We start from the raw sequence: 23,146 nt of genomic DNA on the forward strand, positions 1-23,146 counted from the left end.
AGAATGAAAATAGCAAAAGACAAAATTTAATATCCATACATCAATCCAATATTAAAAGCTTATCTTATATAAAAATTAAACTATTTCAGAAATCCAGACAATTGAATATCTTTGGGTATACTTAAAGAATTCAATCATCTTCTAAATATACGTTGGAACTTGTTGTTATTTGACTTGTGATTAGTGTGTGAGAAGGAAGTTTAGTTGTGGTGATCTGATACGAGATATGTTAAAATTTAAAACCTTTTCACAATACATTGAAATTAATCTAAAAATGTTACTACTGTTTTGTTACCGAAGGGATGGAAGGGTAAAATAATGATTAAATAAAACCCTAGTATTTCAGTGTTGCTCCCATTTATTCGGCGAGTGTCGTTTCCTTCCCTTCCCTAACGATCTGAGGAAGACACCAAGCTTCTCTCCACGCCCTTCTTGGGTATTACTCCTTCCACTTTCAATAACTGCGCTACTTCAATTTCTTCTTACTCTTTAAGATCTGCATTCTTTTATTTTGGATCTACTGCATATATTGTTACTAACCTTACCACATCGCTGTTTTTTGTTTCTATTACTTGTAATTTTAGTTAGTTCATCCATGTTCATTTACTTAGTTATAACCAATATTTATCATTTCTATTTTAATTTTGACTTGATTTGAGGTATCAGAGTCTGACAGCGAAGCTAAATTGTAAACTGTAACGGATTTTGGATAGATATCCCGAATTTTGTGTCATTTGCTGCTTATCTGCTACAAAGATGTAGAATTTATAGGTGTATGTACTATCTATATGTCTTAGATGCATAGATTGAGTGTATGAATTATAGCAAGTGTATTAGAAAGGATAAGAGTGTGTTTGATTTCTATTTTCAAAAACTGTTTTTTGGTTTTTTAAAACACTTGTTTTGGAAGACATTTTCAAATTTTAATAGAATTTGTATGAGAATTGCTAAGTAGCATACTAGCATGAAATTGTATTAGAAAACGGTTTTTAAAACTAGAAAGGGGGAAGAAAATTACCCAGACCCTAAGTGTTTTCTTTTTCTTTTTGATGTCACACTGGTATGAATTTTGTTTGAATGTTGTTAGGTAATCTGAAGTGCAGCGATGGCGGATGGATTGCACTCGCGGCATCCATCAGTAGTTCAGAAGTTATCTGGACAGTCTTATTTGTTGTCTAGGCTTGCCCCTACTCACTCAAGAAACTATTCCACAACTGGTAGTTACTTCAATGGAGGCTTGCAGTCTTCGGGTTTGGTTCCAGTCATGGCACATGCACCGGCTGAGAAAGGAGTGTCTGGATTTTTGTTGGATTTCATGATGGGAGGAGTGTCGGCTGCTGTGTCCAAGACGGCTGCGGCTCCAATCGAGCGAGTTAAGTTGCTCATCCAAAACCAGGATGAAATGATCAAGAGTGGTCGGTTGTCTGAACCATACAAGGGAATCGGCGATTGTTTCAGTCGAACCATGAAGGATGAAGGGGTGATTGCTCTTTGGAGAGGAAACACTGCTAATGTTATCAGATACTTCCCTACTCAGGTGATTTTTCTTTCCTCTGAAGTTGGATTATAGGTTAACTTGTTTGATGTGATTAGTTAATTGTCAGCATGTGATTTCTGATTTATTATTCCATTTCCAACTGTAAATGTTTGATTATGATCTTCTAATGTTTTTGTTTTCCTTTTACTTCACGTGTACAAAACTCAAACCTACTTCTGTGTCATTATTTACCCTGGATTAATTCGGGGGTTTTATTATATTATTTGCACAAAGCCACATTCAACCCAATGGCTCTGCATATCTATTGTCCTTTTTGTCTTTTGGGAGTGTGGTTCATGAATCATTCTTTTATTTTCAGAGTTGCTAATGTTGTGTGGGAAAGGATGTCGGATAACATATAGCCATAGCTCTCTTGTATTTGCCTCCCTACTGTTACCCTCTTTTATTTGATTTTGATATGATGAATGTAAATTTATATTTGGTGTTTGACTGTTTGGTCTGCATTATCTATATGTTATTTCTGTATCTTAAATGCTTTCTTTTTGTTTTTTTTTTTCAGGCTCTCAACTTTGCTTTTAAGGATTATTTCAAGAGGCTTTTCAATTTCAAAAAGGATAAAGATGGGTACTGGAAATGGTTTGCTGGGAATTTAGCATCTGGTGGGGCTGCTGGGGCTTCCTCTCTGTTGTTTGTCTATTCTTTGGACTATGCCCGAACACGTTTAGCAAATGATGCAAAGGCTGCAAAGAAGGGTGGTGAGAGGCAGTTCAATGGCTTGGTTGATGTTTACAGGAAAACTATCAAGTCTGATGGTATTGCTGGCCTTTATCGTGGTTTCAACATCTCATGTGTTGGAATCATAGTGTACCGTGGTCTTTACTTTGGAATGTATGATTCTCTGAAACCAGTGGTCTTGGTTGGTGGATTGCAGGTAATACAAATTTTGAATTTGAAATCTGGTCTAATTTGTTGTGTGGAAATAGCTACTCATCTTCATTTCAGTTTCTTTTGGATTTATGTTTTGTCTTTTTTTTTTTTTAAGAAACTTAGTTAAAGGTACTTGCTATATGAATGCTTATAATTTTCGGGCTACTTGATATTTGTTGATTGGCCTAACTAACTAGATTTAGTTTTAAACACAATTCAAAAACGATGCTATTCAATATGTTCTTATGTTTACTTACCTTAGTTACTGTTCTTGTTAACAGGATAGTTTCTTTGCTAGTTTTCTTTTGGGATGGGGGATCACAATAGGTGCCGGCTTGGCCTCTTACCCCATTGATACTGTGCGTAGAAGAATGATGATGACATCTGGAGAAGCTGTAAAATACAAGAGCTCTTTGGAAGCATTCAAGATAATCATCGCAAAAGAGGGTACTAAGTCACTCTTTAAAGGTGCTGGTGCAAACATATTACGTGCTGTTGCAGGTGCTGGAGTGCTTGCTGGTTATGATAAGCTACAGCTCATCTTGTTCGGAAAGAAATACGGTTCTGGCGGTGGAGGTTAATATACAGATAATGATGACGACAACTATCTGAGGCAATGATGTTGCTTCCCCTTTGCTTTGAATAATTTGGATGAAAAATAGTGGTTTTGAAGTTTCCCCGAATGTAAGGGCTCTATATTAACAAAACATAGTTTTGCAAAACTTGAATTTTAGTTGGTTATTACATGTCTTAAGCTTATAATCGTGTAGTTTGATAGACCTTTGGTTGAAGTAATCGAAACTGTTTTATTTGTTCATGTTTGTCTGTAAGGTGTTAATTGTCCAATGATTAATGAAAGTTGTGTACCTCGCTCAAATTTATTTGCTTATATCTGATGGTGACATTGGTTGTAAGATTTAACATAAATTGTCGGCCCCATACTTAACAGTCTTGCACCATTGTCTCATTTTCATGAAGTTCATTCTCAACATATTTGATGAACAAAAGAAAGAGAGAATCTGAAAAGAGAAAAAGAAAGAAACACAAAATGATGGATATTATTGATTAATAAAATAATGAATTACAAACAGAGTTCAAAACTGTATTATATACCTGTTACAAACAAAGAGAGAGGTTAATTAACTAAGTTAGTTAACTAACTACAGTAACAATAACTACAGCCAGGATAACCAACTATATTTAAGACATTTGGTGCTACAGATCGTAAACGATTAGAACAAGCATACTTAATCTTCAGTGCATGTGGTCATATCAAAAGTGCTTTGCCCGTACGACAGATGTAATGAAAAATGTTGACGAACATGTAACCAACCAAGGATGGAATTAAATAGATTCATTATCGGCTGTTATGTAATTTTTTTTTACTAAATTATTGACAGATTGCAATTAGAAGGAAAAAATACTGATTAGCACAATAATGCAAACTATCTTGTATTTAAGTTGTAAACATGTTCTTGTTGAAATTGCTTTTTTATATAACTATTGGACTCAAAAGATACGGCAAACAAAAAAAAAAAGATTTAATTATTCATTTATTACCTATCGTTTTTAAACTTGTCTCTTCTAGTTCTTATAATTAATAAGTGAATTTTTTAGTTTTTAAAATTTATATTTTAATTCCTAAAAGGTCTCTACCGTTAAAATTCTTTAACTAACGGAATTAAAAAAAAAAATAATGACAAAGACCTTTTCAGAATTAAAATATAAATTTTAAGAACTAAAAAATTTATTTATTAAACTTTCAAGACTAAAATTTACTTATTAACTATATGGACTAAAAATGATAAATTTAGAAACTTTACGAACTAAATAGATAATTAAACCAAATAATAATAATAATAAACATATACCTACCGTTAATGTTCTCATGACTTAAGTATTAAGTCAAATAATTTATTCTACTTAACATCAAGTAACCGTTAATGTAAAAGTTTCTGTTGTAAAAGATTAGTTAGCATACTCTGTCAGTTGATCATAAAACATCTTTAATAAAAATTAACAAACTTTTTATACATAATAATTTGTGATTGAATGATAATAAAATTTTACATTGTTAGTGCATACTAATAATAAAAAAAACATAAATGAATGTTATCTTGGACAATCACGAAGAATAAAGTAAATTTTGTATTGAGAAAAAGTACAATTAATGTTGATGGCCCTTCCAACTTGTGTACAAAAATCATACCCTCAGCATATGGTATAAGGTGGCAAAATCAAATTACAAAATTTCTATGAGAAGAAGAAACATTCAGTCCTCAAGAAGAAAAGGTTGACCACCAAAGCCCGTGTGATTTCACTTCTCTCGATATTAAAAGCAAAAACAATGTAAAACTTGGTCATTTAAGCATATACTAAAACTATGAAGCTGAGCAGGGTCAGTTAATCCTATTGACATAAACAGTGAAGAAAGCCCTCTAGGCAGGGGGTAGTGGGCGCCGGCAAGTTGGGCACTCCATCTTTATATCCATCCATCTTTGCAAACAGCCAGAGTGGAAGAAATGATCACAAGGTGTCACCTGTGTAACAGTTTGTGCATTAGACTTAATTCATATTGTAAAATTTAATGAGTTGATAAAAAAAAAAGGTTATATTTAGAGGCACTCCTTGTGGTTTCTTGAAATTGCACGCCATTTAAATGTTTACAGTAACTCTTTACAGGGGTACAAAGTGAAATGTGTTTCTTAGGTAACATGAGGTATCAGTATAATGTGCTTTAAACGATTCAAGGGATTACTGTAAGGGTTAAAAAGATAGGAGTATCATGTGCAATCTTAAGAAATCACAGGGAGTGTCGTTGTAATCTGCTCTTATATTTATATTCACTTACCATGCAATCATTAGATCGCTGGGACAGATCAATGGCTGTCATGCAAATAACACAGTCAGTAGCATGTCGTGTATCCTGATCAAACCTCCTATAATAGCTGTATTTCTCGGGGAGAATCTGCAAATCATGAAGAAAAAGCATTCATGCTAATTCAGAAAAAATAAAATAAAATGTTTGATCATGATTTAATTCAGTTAGGAAAGCCTAGAACTAGAATCCTAAATGATGAGGATAATACAATATTATTATCCATCTTTGCCAAATAATCATGCCCATGATCAGATGAAAAAAACAAAAGAAATCAGTACTATGGAGTAAAATTACCGAAGACGAGAATAGAGCCGATGCAAGTATGATGTCTATGAAATGCTTCAAATGATTGATGGAACCTCAGTTACAACTAAAATATACAAGAAAAGCCTTTTCCCACTAGAGGGGGCTGACTACATGAAACTAATAATGTTACTATGATGTGCTAAAGTTTAAACTCGGTCTTTCAGAAGTGGAAACTAGATCTAGGAATTCTGTATGTGTTAATAATGGTTATGAAAGTATCAAGAAGAAAGTTGGGTCCAACCTGACGAGGAATGAACCAACGTGACCCAAGATAGTGCTGAAGTAGGAGAATTGCAGCTTGAAGTCCAATAAATACAGCCAAACACACACACCAGCTCTTGTCTGGCTCTATGCGCATGAAGTTGTTAGGGCAACCAAAAATATATAATGGGATTGCGAGCCGAGTAACAGTTATCCCTAAGATATAATGAGGATGCAATGGTTTGCGTGAATCGCGAATAACATTGGTGATTATTTGAGGTATCCAAAACGAGTATGTAAGAAGAAGAATAGGTCTCAAATAATTATGGAACTCGTACATGAGTAGAATGCCTCCCAACAAGATCCCATCTGCAGAAGGAAGTTAAACTGTTAAATTTGAGGCCCTCTTTTCATATAAGGAATTCTTTCCATTAGTTGAAAAAACAGGAAATATAAGCTCGAGTTCTTTTTGCATGCTTCAACAGGAGAATATACAACAACAACAACAACAACCAAGTCTTATCCCATTAGGTAAGGTTAGCTATACATAGATCACATGACAGTATTTGGCTTGGTTAAAAATCAAAACTTCAGGAATTATTTTTAGAAAATATTTGGATATGGAAACAGTAATCTAAGGTACTAAAAAGGATTAATTTAAATGAAAACATATATATACTACACTAAGATATTTTCCATTCTGTAGCTCATTTTATCATGGTGCTTGGTGACCCTCAGCTAATGCATGGTGAAAGTTCACAGGTTTATGTCGGCCCAATATAGTAAGAAAATACATCAAATTCATTGCTAATATACTGGCATTTTAAAGAGCAATTCAAGAAAATTATGCAGTTATTATAACTTTAGTCATCCACATAATATTTTCAAGCAAGCATCACAGTTTTCTATTCTGATATAAAAGATAAACTTAAAAGCTGGAATTGAATCTTGATCAGTAGTAAAACAGCAATAAAAGTAGTTTAACTCAAAGCTGACTGGCTCCTAATTAGAGTGACTATCAACACTCAGATACTCAGGAAATAACATAACATGATCATGGATCCCAGGGAGCCAATGACTCGAAGGAGAACTCTTGATGAGATCATACAACCATTTAGCAAGACAAAATTTAATTCTAGATGAGTACTTACAGAAACGACTGTATAAAACTGAAAGTTCTCGCCTCATTGTTTCCCAACCTTCCCCATTACTCAAAGGCCTATTTGCCTTCCAGATAGCAAGGAGGTATCTCATCTCAAATATTGAGAAAACTACAAACTTGAAAAATGCAGCCGTTGCAAAAGCATTAAACAAGGATTCTGCAGGGCAAGAAGCAGCAACAATTATTCAGCCAACAATCTTACTATTACAAAAGAAGAATTAATCACTTAAGTTCCATCTACTGAAACAATGATAAGCCATATTACAACAATCAATTCAATAATTTAAAGCCTGCTGGTTAAGTCAACAAAACTGGTCCCTCCAAGTCTACAAACATAATGGAGGTATGTTTGGGAGGGGGGAGAGAGAGAATAGTCTGTAGAGAAACCTCAAGTTGTGAAATTTCTAACTTACCAACTAGTATTCCAGCAGTCAGATGTAAAAGGCAAAGATAGGCATCCATTATTGCTTGCTGGCCAATCATTAATATTGAAACCTTAGCAGCGCCCTGTAAAGGTATATCTAAATCATATTCATCTTCTACAATCAAAGTACATATTTACAAAAGAAACCTATGGCATGTGAACTTTCAAATACTGTCTGGTACATTCATCCCAACTATTGAAATTTTTTATATTAATTCCATTAAATATTAAATCTATGACAAGTGAAATTTCAAATGAAAATCCAAAGTAAATTCTTACAGATTGAGTGCTGCTATGCTCCATTTGACGAATTAATAGAAGGACTTGCAAGAATGAGACCTGGTATATGTACATTAAGGAGCTCACACCATAATGGATCAAGACAGAGACATAAGGCGGTAAGAATGTTCATGATTGAAGGATACAAAAGTGACCATCAAGGTATAGTTCACTGCTTTGTTATAGTAGACCTCAATTTTGACAGACGTTGCATTTAACAGTAATGGTGAGAAGCAGTCCCCATCATCATTAGCTGAGGGACTCTCCATTAACCCTTCTAGATGAAAATGATCATGTTCGCCTTCTGTAAGAAACAAAATAACAATTAGGTAAATCAAAAGGACCAAAATATAATATTTTTTAATCCACAAAAAGAATGCACTCAACGGATACAAAAAATGGTTAAAATTCAGAGTGAAGTATATATAATTTTTCTACAATTCATGTACCATTCAATATCAGCAATTGGTAATATCATCAAATGTTTCATAATAGTGATGCATTTGCACCATGGACACTAAAAAATAATTATAATGTAAGTCACTTCATTAGAAAAGGAAAAGAGTGCACGAGAAGAGGGTAACCAGTCCTTCTAAACAAGAAGATAAAATAATACAAAAAATAGAGAGAATTATCAGTGTAGAAGAGTTTTCCAATTGTTCATATCTCACAGACTCCTTACTACAACAGAATGAGCACCAAAAAGAAAACCATAGAAACATTCAACAGGTTCATTGTGGAAGATAAAAACAAAAATGAACAAAAAGTATTCATATGCTTGGAGAACACAAATACCGTTATTTTGTGATGGCAAGTGTGAAATCTGAGCAGCAATTTCAATATTACAATGTTTCTCCATGTCATGAATCAGAGCTGCAGTAACCAGTACAGGGAAAATAGCAAGTCAATAATAGAACAACTACAAGAACAAATAAAAAAAGGAGGGGGCAGGTACGCATTCAAGGTATTCTAGCATGTTAGAAAAATTACAATGTTTTCTTCTCAACATCTTATCTCGCGAAGAATCTTGCAGTACCTGTGATGAGAAAACTCCAAGCTGTGTACAAAAAGCCATAAATAAAACAAATAAGTATTCTGAATGCTCACTATTTTTTATAATAAAAGAAGAAAATTGTTTAAAGAAAGGAAAAAAGTACAAATAATGTGAACACAAGGGAATCCTCCGTAGTGAAAAAAGGTCTTAGCATTTGGGTTTGGACCTAACTCAACCCCAAAAGCTAGCTCATAGGATATGAGTTGCCTCCCACTTATATATTCTATTGTAGTTTTATCTCTAACACACTCTCTCACGCCCAGGCACTATTGGGCTTGGTGCATGCATGACATGATGGGTCACCCGTTTAATGGATCTAGGATAAGCTCTGATACCATCTTAGAATGTGGGTTTGGACCTAACTCAACCCCAAAAGTTAGCTCATAAGGTGAGGGTTGTCTCCCACTTGTATATTCTATTGTGGCCTTATCTCTAGCTGATATGAGACTTGAGTTTTTCTCAACAAAAAATAATAGTGAAAAAGATAAAACATCAATGGAGAAAAGCTGCCCAATCCCTGTGCATATTTGTTAAGAAAACCCCATTTTGAAAGACCACATTTCTTTACTATTATAAAACCAAAATCAGATGTGCTGTTAAGATTATTGTATACTAAATAATCAAATTATAAAACGCAAATGATCAAGGATGCAAGAAGAAAGATTGTTACCAGATGATATGGATTAGATAAAATATAATCTTCATTCTGATTCAACTCTCCCTCTTTTCCACTGAACAGGACGAAACAAAAGAATATTTTACAAGAAAGTTATATTTTACAAGAATATGTGTAAAAGAGTTATTATTTATTAAAATAAAGGGCTTTAGTACTTAGTTGTATATATGTGGGCTTGGCCTGCACGTTTCTATGTACTTAACCTAGAAATATAAATATGACGGTCACTACACATTGTAGTGTACTCAGTGAGAAGAGTTATTATAATAAAGGGTGTTAGTAAACTGTTTTTAAACATTGAAAGGGTTAGTGTAGGAATAAAATAAGAGAGGTGTTGTCAGTTGTGTGTAATTTGAAAAAAGCTCAACGGGTTGGAATGTGTTTACAAAGCTTTGAATTGGGTGCACAGTATTTTATTTGTAATAAGTTGGGCATGATAACTATCTATGCTTCATTATAAGGGGGGAGTGTCAAGAGTTATTGTAAATACGGGTTTTAGTACTTAAGTCATATGCATATGAGCTTGGCTCACATGCTTTTATGTACTTAACCTAGTAATTTTAAGATGAGGGTCACTACACATTCTAGTGTATCTCATTACAATTTACCCAAATGCCTTATTTTCTTTCTCTCTCTCTACAATATGGTTTATAGACCAGATTAGAGAACAGTACATCTACTACCTAATGCAGAATTAACACAAACATAACTGCTTAATATCATGAAAACAACAGCCTAATGAAGATTACAGAATTACTCAATCTTTTATTTTTTCTAACATAAACCTTCAATAGCCTCAAGCCATCTCCCTCAGCAGGCTCAACAGAACTTGGCCTACCAATTTCATTGCAAACAGAAACTGTCTATCAAATAAACAAATTAAACAAATAAAACACTTGAATTTAAGTGTGAGGAAATTTCACTCACATGACTCTTGATATTCATGTTTCAGCTTACAATTTATAGAGTACAAAGCATAAGAGAGAGAAAGGGGGAAAAGACAGCCTAGCCTAGTCTATGTGACAGCCTAGTCTAGTCTATGTCTGCTGACTTCTAAAACAAGGAAAAAATATTTAGTAATGATGCATACAAATCTAATTTAGAAACCCCAAAAGATATTCAACAAAAACAAAGTATGAAAGCTGATTTAAGATGAAATACCATATTAGAACAAAAAGAAATTAAAAATTTTAAATACTCATGACAATATAAGCCAATTTGAGCTCAATATAAACTTCATCTGCACATCACATTGATGATATCCATGAAATTACCTGTTGGCTACCATTCGAAGCTGTCTAAAAGGCCATATATATACACCTTCTATTCTGATTTGAGAACCGCCAACATCATACTCATTGTCAAACACATCATGGAATATAACTACCCCCTGATTAAAAAAACATGAAAAAGAGGAATAAATTGTTATAGAAGAATAAGGATTATTTTATTGAAACACTAATAAAGACATGATTGAAAATCTAAAAAATTTTGCTAATATAACGTTATTATTCTATAGTGAGATGAAAGGGTAACTTATTTGGTTTATGATATACAAAATACAGTTTTCATTGCCAGATTATGCTATGCATATATGAAAAAAACACTTGATTCAGCAACAGAGACAGACTCAGTAAACATGACCCCTGAAAGCTTTAGGACTTCTACAGATTATAAGCCTCTCTAACCCTGAAATATGAATGCAGATAATTGTCCAAATATGTATAAAAGCTCACTATAACAACAGAACAGAGTCTTATCTAGCACAAAACGGTTTCATTCAATGGGCAAAGGGCCATTAGATGAGTTTGCACTGTTGATGTGCCAAAAAAGAAACACAATTGAAGCATTTTATTTTATCCAGAGTAACGAGTTCTTTTGTTTTTTTAGTATGTGTTTTAAAGTACAATGAAAAAAAAAAAACACATAAATGCTCTCTCTCTATCACACACTCATACACACACACGTGTGCACACGGAGAGATGGAGATAGCAGAAGGTGAAAACCTAGAAGGTATAGACAAATAATAGATGTAATGTATTATTAAAACCATGCACGTGATGCACTTGTGGCATCAATTTTACATTTTTCATTTTCAAACAAACTAGTCTAGAAAGTTATTTATCAATAGAACTTCTGTCATTAAGATTTAACAAAACAGATAGATTACTTTAATCAAGGTCAGACTTCTTCAATTTTGAGTTATTGAGGAAGTGCTTCACATACATTATAACCTTCCATCTCCATTTAATAGAAAATCTAAGCATTAGTAAAAGGCCAACCTAATACAAAACCGACATGCTGACACCTCAATGGCATAAACTATGGTTTAGTAAACGAAGTTGGAGTGATAACAACTACAGAACAAATCTTGAACAAAATCGAAAATTAAATAATATATGTAGCTAGGAAAACTGAAGAGAAGTGAGATTTAGTTCTTTAGTATATCAAAATGACATGTTCCGTAGGAACTTCACTAACTTCAGGCAACAGCTAAAGCCAATAATATTTCAAATAAATACATTATAAATAAATAAAATTTTAAATAGAACAAATAAGAAATAAGAAAATATATGACATAAGAAAGCTGAATTCCTGTGAAATTAGCAATTTTTTTCAACATCTAACCTGAACATAATGTACCCCACTTATCTTTGTGGGTGTACTAGCTAATTCAATTACAGAATTTCCATTTGTTTTTCTGATGTCAGGAAATCTGGAAGATCCATTTGTGATATCTAAAAACTTCCAAGTCCCTGCATTTCAAAAGGTCAAAATATAAACATCCTCAAACTTCAACAAACTTACAAACTTATCCCTCAATAAAACAATGAACAAAGTTTATTCAAACATAACACACCATTTAGGAATGAAGGATATTTAAGTAAATTGCACAGAAATACTTAATGTCATAACAATTGGTTGTCTCCTAATCAGTACTAATCATTTTGAAGGCCAGCTCCATTGTGTTGTTACCTGAATTTGAGGATCCCTCCTTGTTTTGGTCTGAGGAAGTTTATCATGGCCTAGCATCTGAGTTTCAGTCATGGGTTTCAATCAAGCAATCAAGCTTCACCGCAGCATCTAACTTAAAAGAAGAATTTTCTGATGCTTCAGCTCATGTTCCAAGCTTGGAGCATTTAATTTATATGTTCCAGCTTGAGGGGGAGTGTTAAAGTATTATATTGTGTAGACAGCTGGTGTAGGTGTAGACAGCTGTATTATGTACTAGTTGTATCTTTGTAAGAGTAGTCTTGACAGGTTTAGAAAAGGCTGTTTTTAGTGTGGATTCTGAAAAGCCTAAGTAGGAGCAGGTTCCCCAGTCGGAACCTGTCTTTTCTTCTTTCTTATTGTACTCTTTTTGTTTTATATAAATATATATAATGTGTGGCTGAGAAAAGTAACTCAACACTTCTCTAATGTAATGTGTATCTCAAACCCTTCAACAATGTAGTCCTTAACTTCAACAAAAACAATGAACGAAGTTTATTCAAACATAACACACCATTTAGGAATGAAGGATATTTAAGTAAATTGCACAGAAATACTTAATGTCTTAATTCCAATTAGTTAATTTGAGGCGGCATGCAGCCTAGTTTTTTAAGTCACAATAATATTCTAAACCAGTAACTTCTTGATAGCTCTGATTTAGCTTGTTATCCAATCATAGATCGTCTTAACAGACATCAGTGAAGCATATGTTCGGCAATACTTCAACTGGTTACACTAAACATCAATAAACCAAAGCTATGATTCAAATAAAACAGAAAACCACACATACACTTATGTTAGTAAAAAATGCAAACCTTTGTAAGTTCCTGTTATGTTCCATTGTGAAAATGGACCTAAATTGCTCTCCTCCTTTCTTGTAAATAGCCCCTGAGAGAAGTGACATTTCAATAATATGCAAATAAGTGAGTTCTCCTTCAGTCAGATATTGCCTCAATCATAACAATCCCAATTTGTCAACTCAAATCATTTTGAATCATAAATCGGTGTTTAGGAGAGTTAAATATCAGTAAAGCTAAAGGCTAATGCCTTAAAATTGAGTGAAAATCCTTGGATGTACCAATAAATCAGTAAAAGCAGCACAACAATATCATGCTGTCCTTTACAATAAACCTAATGGCAAATTATAGTTTTTATTTTCCACTTCATGATTCAATGTGCTTCAGCTACTTTGAATACAGGTTCCGAAAATTTGTTTAACTACAAAACTGGGCAGCAAGGTATTACTTGGACAAGAAAAAGAAATTTTACAAATGCCCAATACCAATAATGATTGCTTATTATTGATAGCCAATTTAATAGATCTATGATAACATATACATTGATATAATTATGATTGGACTTGTGGTTGATGAAATTTGAGGGGGGGGGGGGGGGGGGGGGAAATCATCCTTGGACACCTTAGTTACACTTACGCAAGAAAGATAAACTCAAAATGTATGACTATTTTCTGTTAAGATAGAAACACAACGTAAACCACTCAAAAAGCATAACTAAAGTACACATTGACATAGATTTCTATAAATAAAATGCAGCACTTTCCTAATTCTTCTCCTTGCCCATTCTCTTCCAACACCACGAATAAGCATTGTAAACAAACTAAACAAATGCCTATTACTCTTCTAGGTTCAAATTCAAACATTCTAAACACATTCAATTAACATCAGTTTTAACAAAATCAAACATCAAATTGCATCTTCCTAGTGTCTAGTCTACTTCCACAAATCACAACTGCTGCATAAAGAAATAACAGCTAACGCAATCCCTAGGTTCAAATTCAAACATTCTAAACAAACGCCTATTACTCTTCTTCCGAGGTTCAAATTCAAACATTCTAAACACATTCAATTAACATCAGTTTTAACAAAATCAAACATCAAATTTCATGTTCCTAGTGTCTAGTCTACTTCCACAAATCACAACAACTGCATAAAGAAATAGCAGCTAATGCAATCCCTAACTAACAACAATCAAAATGCAAGCACCAAATCATCAACATTACAAAAAAAAAAAAAAAAAATCAAATTCATGTGCATCACATTCTCCAATTACCACCACAGTCATTAAAAAACTGAAATTTAAGACAAGATCCTAAACAAACCTCATCATCCCAGGGCCTAGTTCTTTCTCTCAAGGGTCTGAGACCCGCCACAGGATTAACTAACAGTAGAACCACCCACCACCAAAATGCAACCTGCAACAAAATTCCAAGCCCTTTCCTCCTCTTACACAGAAAAAGCTTCAATCTTTCAGCGGCAACCATATCAAATCCCCAAAATTCAACTCCAATTCAAGGACCCAGTTCTCAGTTGAGAGTGAATCCAGGGGAAGAAGCCAAGACCCACCATAGCAAATAGCTTAAAAAGGAGGCAATAATAAAAAGGGTTGCTTCAGAAGAAGTCAAAAGGGTCAGGAGTAACTTGATCAGATGCAGAAAGTGAAAGACCAACGACTTAATTGGTCACCAAAATGTAATTTTTAGAAGCAAAAAAGATGCCTTCACCAGCTTGGTTTTGCACCAAATTTAACACTTACGTTTGTACTAATCAACGATCAGTAATAGTAACAGTAAAAAAATTAAGGTTTCGGATTTGGGTTTGGAGCAGAGTTTTTTTGCTTCTGAGGAATTGTCGCAGAAGTGGTTGACGAATTTGCTGGGTTTTGGATTTTTGGTAAAAATGGAGGTCACAGTCTTTGATCGGACTGCGTACACAGGTGCAACCTTTCTATTACTTAAATTTGATATTTTGTATTATCTTTATTGTACTTAAATTAATATATCATGGATGTAAATATTAATTTAAGTTAAATTATTTTTTAAAATTTAATATATTTTTATTATACTATTACATTTTTGTTGAATTAAATTTAATATATTATAATGAATTTTTTATTATACATTATAACTACACAATAATATAACTACTTAATAAATTAAATTATTAAAAATTAATTATTAAATTATAATGTGAACTTAAGTGTTATAAATAAAAATAAAAAGAGTATATTTTTTCTACTATTTATCATTATTTATAATGAAAATTATAAATAAATATTATAATTTTATGTATATATTTTTTCTAATTCAATAAGTTCTATCACAGATATGTAAATAACCATTTATTTATCTAATAATATTTTTTTTATTTTTAACATAAAATTATCAGTTTAATATACTAAAATAAATAAATGTTTTTTAATGTATTGAAACAATTTACCAATCGTACCACTTCCACCATATTTAAAGGAAGATTTACAAGTATGGTGGGATGACAACTTTTTACAACTTTTGCATGTTATTTCCAATCCATGTAAACACAAAAACACCTAGGATATATTTTATTTGACGCCCTGTCAAATCAGCCAGTTCAATGGTTGATTTTCAGTTAATAATTTTACATAAATTGTTAACCAAAAAAGTCTTAAATATATGCAACATGGTGATTATTCTTATGAGCCAAATGAATGACAATATTTGTAATGTACTGTAACCAAATGTTCCTGTTTTGCAAGCTTTGCTTCTTCTTGTAGCAGCGGAATAAAAGCACAAAACCACCCAAAACACACTTCAAAATAAGATAATATCTAGGTATGATAATAGATCCGAACCCACGGAATTCATCCCAATTTTAATGGAAAAATTCGAGATGACGGGATTAGGGTTGGTTCGGATTTTCATGACAGTCAAAGTTGAATTCAGGATTAAGGATGAGATTGTTAATATCCGATTCAAATTTGTCCCGTTAATAATTAATTTATAAAAATATTTTTGCATGTATATAACATACTAAAATCAATAAAAAATTATTGGATTGAATTTTATGTTACTGTCGAATTAGATTTTATGTTGTCATATACCATCTAAAAATATGTTGCGATTGTTATTTTTTTTTTCATTCTATGAAAAATTATATTTTTATAAGATTTTATACGCATTTTGAAGGCGGGCGGCTAAAACCCAACCCCATCGAAAACAAGAATGGGGTAAATTTACACCCCAATCAAGTTTTAGAGATGGAGACGGAGAAAAGAGAGTCGGGGATAGAAGAAGGATAAGCAAAATCTAACTTCGACCCACCGATTATCATACCTAATTATATCATAATCTTTCACAGTAGACATTAAACATATTTATTATAATTAGCAAATCTTAGTTTCATGACATTATTATATTGAAAACAGAAAAGTAGACTAGAAGTTTATAGAACAAGCTAACTGTCCATCATAATATTTTCGATATCATGTATCATAATATGAATCATTTTGCATTAACAAAAAAATGTTAATTTGATAACACAAATAAAAAGTAAATGTCCATACTAGTAAGTCTAGCGATGCACATCAATTTGTTTCATCTTAAGTGCACTCAAGATATGTAGTTCACCTAAAAAGTAGTTTATATATATATATATATATATATATATATATATATATATATATTTGATTTATTATCTCTGTCTCTGTTTTTTTTTACACGGGTCTTTGTTCCGTATTGATTTATATACTTTAATTATTTCTGTCTTTGTTTCTTATATAATAATGGTTTCTTGTTTCAACTTCTCAGGATTGTGCCTATGATTATTCATACCAAAAAGAAAAACACCCGCTTGAACTTATTATAAATGAAATATTCACACTTTATACATCACATAACGTGTTTGTATTTGTCAATTGATCAACATTTACGCAACCCATCAGATGGTGATGATGTGATCAGAGCTAGTACTGGGTTACCCCAATAAAATAAAAATAGAGGTACAACAGAAAGTTTGTTTCTTCTTTTTTTGGTAAGAAGAAAGTTTGTTTCTTGTTGATTATTACGTTAAGGGGGGGAATGTCAAGAAGTACATAAAAATACTATTAGTCTCTTACTAACATAGGTTGGGATATTCTTCCATTCAAAGCTTGACATTTAAGTGTTGTCACTAATATTAATCATTCCAAACGAAACAAACAATAAGGCAGGTAATTCGATTGTTAAGATGTCGTTGTCCGATAGCATTAAGAAGAGAATGAGAATATCTTTTTTTTATTTAGTTCTGTTTTGATCTGGAAATATGTAAATCTTTCTTTCATTTGTTCCATGAAGAGAATGAGAACTTCCATTTTTGTATTGAAAAAAGAAAATATAATGGTAAGAAAGTCCAGATTAATTAGAATAGACGTTTTCTTTTGGTTTTGGATCTATGAATGAATAGAATTATAGAAAGAGTGATGATGGACTAACTCATATCCTCTCTGCCCACAGTCTTGCAAAATCTGAATCAACTGATTGAAATAGTAACTAAAAAGGAAAGGGGAGGCGAATGTGATAAATATAAATATTTCTAATTGGCAAAGAATTTCTTTGCAGAGGCAACAAAGGATTTGGGTTTTCCCCCGCTCATTCTCTCTCATTTCCCTTGTCTCACTTAATTTATGTTTGTATTTTTAAAATTAAAATTAAAAAATATCCAAGGAGAGGAGAGAAAATAAGTGGAAGAGAAAAATAAATGAGTTTTAAAAATATAAACATTAAATCATCAATTATTCCTAAAATTCATTATCACAAAAGAAATAGTTGAATTTTTATTTCAAATAATTTGACGTGAGTTGTTAAAATATTCTAACAAGAGAGTATATCAACAAAAGGCATTATTTCTCATAGAGTTTGACCTAGAATAATAATTTTTCTCATAAAAATGTGATCATAACAAAATGTATTATTTTTTTAAGGAACAAAAATACCTAGTTAGTCTCTAACTAAAGAACAAATAAGTCCCTTGTCTAAAGAGAAAGCCTAAGGCATTAAGTGTGTGTTTATTTAATGGCTAGCGTATATTATATTTTGAAAAGTCCATTATTCTGAGTGTAAATTTATATTTCCAAATGAGTTTTTGAGAATGTAATAAAAAATGTCCTATGCAATAGGAATGCAGGATATAAATACCTTATTTTATCCGTGAGTTTGCTGCCGCACAAAGTCCAATGTGCTTTTTAAAACCTAAGTTGGATTGTTGTAACGGGTCATCCAAAGTTCAAACACATGCCAAGCCCATGATTGGAGCAAGGGAAAACTATTGACACCCCCAATCGACTATTTTGAGGTCCCCACCTTTTTAGATTTTTTTTGGACGAAAATCCCCTAGAGTCTAGACATCCCATAACACAACTAAAGCAAGTTGTTTTCGTTATGTATACTAGATACACAACAATCCTTGTTTTCATTATGTATTTGGTGGTCGTTACCCAATGAAAACAAGTTTTTTCACCAAATACACAATCATGGGCCAACAATCCATGGCCCTCCATATGTTTGTAAAAAAACATGGAGTTCAAGGATTTTACGTGAGCTGTGAAATTGGTAAAGGATAGAGAAATTGTTGGGTTTCCAATGAATGGGAGGAAGATGGAGAATCTTAGGTATCCAGAAAATGGCAAAATGATGGGTCAGAGAGGGAGAAAAGAGAGAGGTAGCGAGAGTGAGAGAAGAAGATAGAAAGGGTAAAGGGGTAAGAGAGTTGCAAAACGAGGTTGGGAAATGTGGGGTAATTAGGTTTTTTACTTGCTTGGGGTATAACTAGCAACTTAGGCCCTGGCAATAGTGGGGCCCTTGTAGCAGCTTTTGCTTAGTTTGTCGCTAAATCCACAAAGTCTGCATGACATCTTGTGCCTTTTATCGGATTGGTCTTCTATAATGTACAGTCCATAAAATGTAATCACCCATCTATATTTTTTTTTCTGAATTATCACACATGGTTTTAAATAAAGATTGATATATAGTGTAAAGTTTTTTTAGAAGTCATGTTTTAACAAACTTATCGTATACTTAGTAATAATGATGTAAAACACTTTATATATATATATATATATATATATATATATATATATATATAAAATGATACTTTTTCCCACCACAACAATTAAACTTAAAATCTTATTCAAGAGACTTAAATGTAAGTTTAGTTTTATTTAAACCAATGACAAGTTGGTTATCTATTTAATTAAGAGAAAATATACTATAATATTTTATATACTGATAATAAAGTAAACACAATTTTATATTGTTATTCACTAATCGTCATGTATTATATGTTATTACTTTTATAAGTATTTTAAAACTCATTTCAATTATAAATTTTGATTGATTGATAATATAAAATATTTTTATACTGTTAATGTTAAAATATAATTATTAAACTTTTAACATAATAAAAATATTAAACTCTTATAGATAATATGAGGTACATATTGTTTGTACGAGTGTGAGATGAGGTAATGAGATATTCTCAAACAATCCATCTTTATATCAAATTAAAATATGATCCTGGTATAAATTTACGTTACTATTATTTTTTTTATTTTTGAATAGTTCAAATATTTTTTAAATAGAGTATGGATGTCGGATATTTTAAAATTTAATTCACATTTTCTAAATTTTATATAATAATACAATAAATAATAAGTTGAGAAAATATGCTAATAAATTTCCCTTACAATTTTAAATATATTTTTTCTTGGAAAAATCACAATTTTTAATTTTTTTTAACATAGTTTAAAAAATATTAAAAAAAAACAGAATTTGAAAAACCCTTGATAACAGTTAAACAGAAATGAATAGTATAATCTTAATTTCGATAACGCCTTCAGCTTGGAATGCGCAACTTGGATTCCATAATCTAATCGAATCGTAACAATCACCTCATTATATATAGTACAATACAGTTCATCTGCTATAGTTCCATTTTGAGCTATGGCAATGAGGTACTCCAATGACGGGTTTCTTGGCCTTTTTGCTTTGACCATCATATCCATCTTCATTCTCGGCTCTTCAACATCATCCTACACATTTCGCGTTGGTGGCAAAGACGGTTGGGTCATCAACCCTTCAGAAGACTACATTCACTGGCCACAGAGGAACAGGTTTCACGTCAACGACTCTCTCTGTAAGTCAAACTAATATTCCCTCTTGTGTTTCAACCTAAAACACCACGTACCTACGTGTACACCATTACAATTTTTGTTCAATTTAATTACATGCACAAACCAGATCTTACGAACGAACCAAATTAACATATGATATTAATATTACATGCTCTCATACAACACACTTATCTAGCTATGAGTGGCAGGGACCGACTTAAGGCCCAAACTTGTACCCAAAAAAAAGGTTCCAGATTTTTTTTAATATTAATATACTTTAAAAAAATATTATAAAATTATATTTGAAAATAAATTTTAATTAAAATATTATAAGTAATCGTTAATCTTTTTATTAATATCGTAAGTAATAATTAATGAGCAACAACTCTTCATAAATATCATAATTTTATTTAAAAAAAAAGATTTAATAGTTAATAGTTTTATTTTCTTTATTTTTATATTTAATTAAATTTAAATAAAACAATAATAATTTTAATAAACTATTTTATAAATAAATAAAATGTCTCATTTTTAAAGTTATTTTAGGTTTTTCAAGTTCTTGAATCGTGATTTGAGTGGCACCTAATCTGCAATTAGTGGCCATGTTTTATTACCTAATCATATATTTATTTTTGGTGGTGAAATGCAGATTTCAAGTACAAGAAAGGGTCTGATTCGGTTTTGGTGGTAAACAAGGATGATTACGATTCATGCAACTCCAACAACCCCATACAAAAGATGGACGAGGGTGATTCATTATTCACTTTAGACAAACCAGGACCTTTTTTCTTCATCAGTGGCAACCTTGAAAACTGCCAAAGTGGTCAAAAGCTAATCGTTGTCGTTTTGGCCAATACACACGAACATAGTCAGCCCCCTTCTCAGCCGGAAGCTGAGGCACCTATAGCAAATAGGCCGTCAGGCCCAAATTCTCCGGTGGCATCTCCGCCCAAACATTCGGGTTCTACGAGCGTACGAGGTTTAAGGGTTGCATTGGTGTCGCTTTCGGTGTTAGTGTTGAGGACTTGGGGTGGGTTTGCTCTTCAGCAAGTTGGCCTAGTTTGATTGCTATTGGTCCTTTCTGGTAGATTTTGGATCCATTTGGTTTCTGGAGACTTTTGTTTGGGCCTCTGAACTTTGATTAGTTTGTTGCCGTTTGCGTTTTGGTGTATTAACTTTGTCTCTCTCTTTCTTTTTTTTTGTCGCTCTAGTTCAATGGTGATGCCCCTTAAACCTTTTTGAATGATTATAATCTTTTCTTTTTATCAGTGAATATGATTATAATTTACATTAACGCATGATTTATTTTAACTGTTAATAGTATAGTTAATTTGAGAAAGGAAAAAGTGACATTAAATGTCGAAGATGAAAGAGCTACAACTAAAATACTACAGTAATTGCTTTTATGTATGTGAAAAATTATATGTCAAATGGTCGTGTTAATGATTATGCAAACACAATAGAGAATAATTTATATTAACTTTTAATATTGATTATATATAGTTATCGCTTTTTATCTATGTAATTATCAACTTTTAATCATGGTAAATGGTAAATTTTAACTCATTGAGCTCCATTGTTGTCCCTGCAGAAACTCATGAGTTACCCATTCCTGTATTTTGGGATGTTATCATTGTACAAATCGCAAAACGATTACAAGTAATCCATGAAACAACTATTTTATTTTATTTTACTTTATTATTTTTCTTTGCAGAAAATTGCTTTTGTGAAGCATCGTGGTATCATTCATTAACACGACCTGAGACCATATAACAGAATCACTAAGGGGCTGTTTAGTTTAAAACATTTTTAGTAAAAATATTTTTTCAAACAAACTAAAAAATAAAAACAATAAAACTCTGTTAACACAACCAACCAAACATAATATTTCTGAGTTAGTTTAGATATCATCTTATCTCGTATAATAAGAATTTGACTCTAAGACCAAAACCAACCTAAACAATTTTTAAACTTAAATTTCATATTCATGAATCATAAATTGTATATTTATCGAGGGAAAGAGAAATAAGGAGCAATAAACGGACATAAACATAACACATGTAACACTAACCTAAAATATCAAGTTAGAATCTAAGTAATTAGCCTACTTCTCTCACTAGTTATCACCTCATTTCCTCTCTATTAAACCTAAGCTCATTTCTTCTTCTAGTACATGCATGGGTAACCACATTGGTCATGGGGTTTAAGTCATCAGAATCACATACCATTTTGCATAGGGGACACAAGCAATTTTCAAGTTTTCCTGATCATGGCACATTTAACAATCGGCTTGTTGGGAGAGTGTTCCCATGAAGAGTCTTCTATAAATAGAAGAAACCTAGCTCGAAGAGGAAGGTACATAAGCAATGATGCTTTGAAGAAAAATAATGCCCCATGTAAGCGTCGTGGACAGGCTAATCCATATAGTCGTGGCTGTAGCATCGTTACACATTGTGCTAGATTCACAGATTGAGTAAAATCACTATATATGGCAACATGGTTGTAGTATCGGTTCTAGACTTCTAGTTAGCAATTTTTTTTATTTTTTTAAAGGTTTTAGGCTTTACTTTAGAATATGAGAAAGTACTTATATTGTTGTAATAATTAGTTGTTTGTGCTGTGTTTTGGTATGGGAATGAAAATAGTACTGAAAATTTCACGATTGAGTTTTATGTGTGGAAGTGTATTGCAAATTTGTGAACTTTTCATATCCATTTTTTTTTTATCCCTATATCAAATGAAACATGATGTTACAATTAAAATGTTAGGGAAGACAAGCCAAATTATTGACTCTGTAGGGAATTGAGATACTACATCTCAAGAATTG

At 32.2% G+C, this 23,146-nt stretch overlaps 3 protein-coding genes across 3 annotated transcripts; 2 read left to right on the plus strand and 1 right to left on the minus strand.

Annotated features, from left to right (window-relative positions):
• Positions 1-281: 281 nt before the first annotated feature.
• LOC114376203 (ADP,ATP carrier protein 3, mitochondrial-like) lies at positions 282-3,314 on the plus strand. The gene is made up of 4 exons (XM_028334193.1): positions 282-436; positions 1,088-1,537; positions 2,058-2,429; positions 2,707-3,314. Exons 2-4 carry the CDS (start codon positions 1,106-1,108, stop codon positions 3,004-3,006), a joined length of 1,104 nt encoding a protein of 367 aa, XP_028189994.1. The 5' UTR covers positions 282-436; positions 1,088-1,105; the 3' UTR covers positions 3,007-3,314.
• A 1,228-nt stretch (positions 3,315-4,542) lies between these two features.
• Positions 4,543-15,132, minus strand: LOC114376906 (transmembrane E3 ubiquitin-protein ligase FLY1-like). Its single transcript, XM_028335227.1, has 15 exons — positions 14,953-15,132; positions 14,519-14,774; positions 13,215-13,287; positions 12,037-12,164; positions 10,683-10,798; positions 9,403-9,463; positions 8,669-8,735; positions 8,474-8,551; positions 7,825-7,982; positions 7,679-7,738; positions 7,389-7,482; positions 6,965-7,132; positions 5,854-6,182; positions 5,277-5,393; positions 4,543-4,965 (listed from the first exon to the last, which is right to left on the minus strand). Exons 2-15 carry the CDS (start codon positions 14,678-14,680, stop codon positions 4,864-4,866), a joined length of 1,713 nt encoding a protein of 570 aa, XP_028191028.1. The 5' UTR covers positions 14,681-14,774; positions 14,953-15,132; the 3' UTR covers positions 4,543-4,863.
• Positions 15,133-20,149: 5,017 nt separating this feature from the next.
• LOC114373359 (early nodulin-like protein 2) lies at positions 20,150-21,559 on the plus strand. The gene is made up of 2 exons (XM_028330832.1): positions 20,150-20,342; positions 20,969-21,559. Exons 1-2 carry the CDS (start codon positions 20,150-20,152, stop codon positions 21,382-21,384), a joined length of 609 nt encoding a protein of 202 aa, XP_028186633.1. The 3' UTR covers positions 21,385-21,559.
• Positions 21,560-23,146: the final 1,587 nt, after the last annotated feature.

The sequence above is a fragment of the Glycine soja genome, chromosome 11, assembly GCF_004193775.1.
Source record: "Glycine soja cultivar W05 chromosome 11, ASM419377v2, whole genome shotgun sequence".
NCBI classification, from domain to species: Eukaryota; Viridiplantae; Streptophyta; class Magnoliopsida; order Fabales; family Fabaceae; genus Glycine; species Glycine soja.

Excerpts from the sequence above, each read along its gene's own strand:
- LOC114373359 (XM_028330832.1), top strand. The coding sequence starts at position 20,150 with ATGGCAATGAGGTACTCCAATGACGGGTTTCTTGGCCTTTTTGCTTTG. Across the intron at positions 20,343-20,968 it reads TCACGTCAACGACTCTCTCT|ATTTCAAGTACAAGAAAGGG; the intron begins GTAAGTCAAACT and ends GGTGAAATGCAG.
- LOC114376906 (XM_028335227.1), bottom strand. The coding sequence starts at position 14,680 with ATGGTTGCCGCTGAAAGATTGAAGCTTTTTCTGTGTAAGAGGAGGAAA. Across the intron at positions 7,983-8,473 it reads CTTGCCATCACAAAATAACG|AAGGCGAACATGATCATTTT; the intron begins GTATTTGTGTTC and ends TGTTTCTTACAG. Across the intron at positions 5,394-5,853 it reads GTTGGTTCATTCCTCGTCAG|ATTCTCCCCGAGAAATACAG; the intron begins GTTGGACCCAAC and ends CATGATTTGCAG.
- LOC114376203 (XM_028334193.1), top strand. The coding sequence starts at position 1,106 with ATGGCGGATGGATTGCACTCGCGGCATCCATCAGTAGTTCAGAAGTTA. Across the intron at positions 1,538-2,057 it reads TCAGATACTTCCCTACTCAG|GCTCTCAACTTTGCTTTTAA; the intron begins GTGATTTTTCTT and ends TTTTTTTTTCAG. Across the intron at positions 2,430-2,706 it reads TCTTGGTTGGTGGATTGCAG|GATAGTTTCTTTGCTAGTTT; the intron begins GTAATACAAATT and ends TCTTGTTAACAG.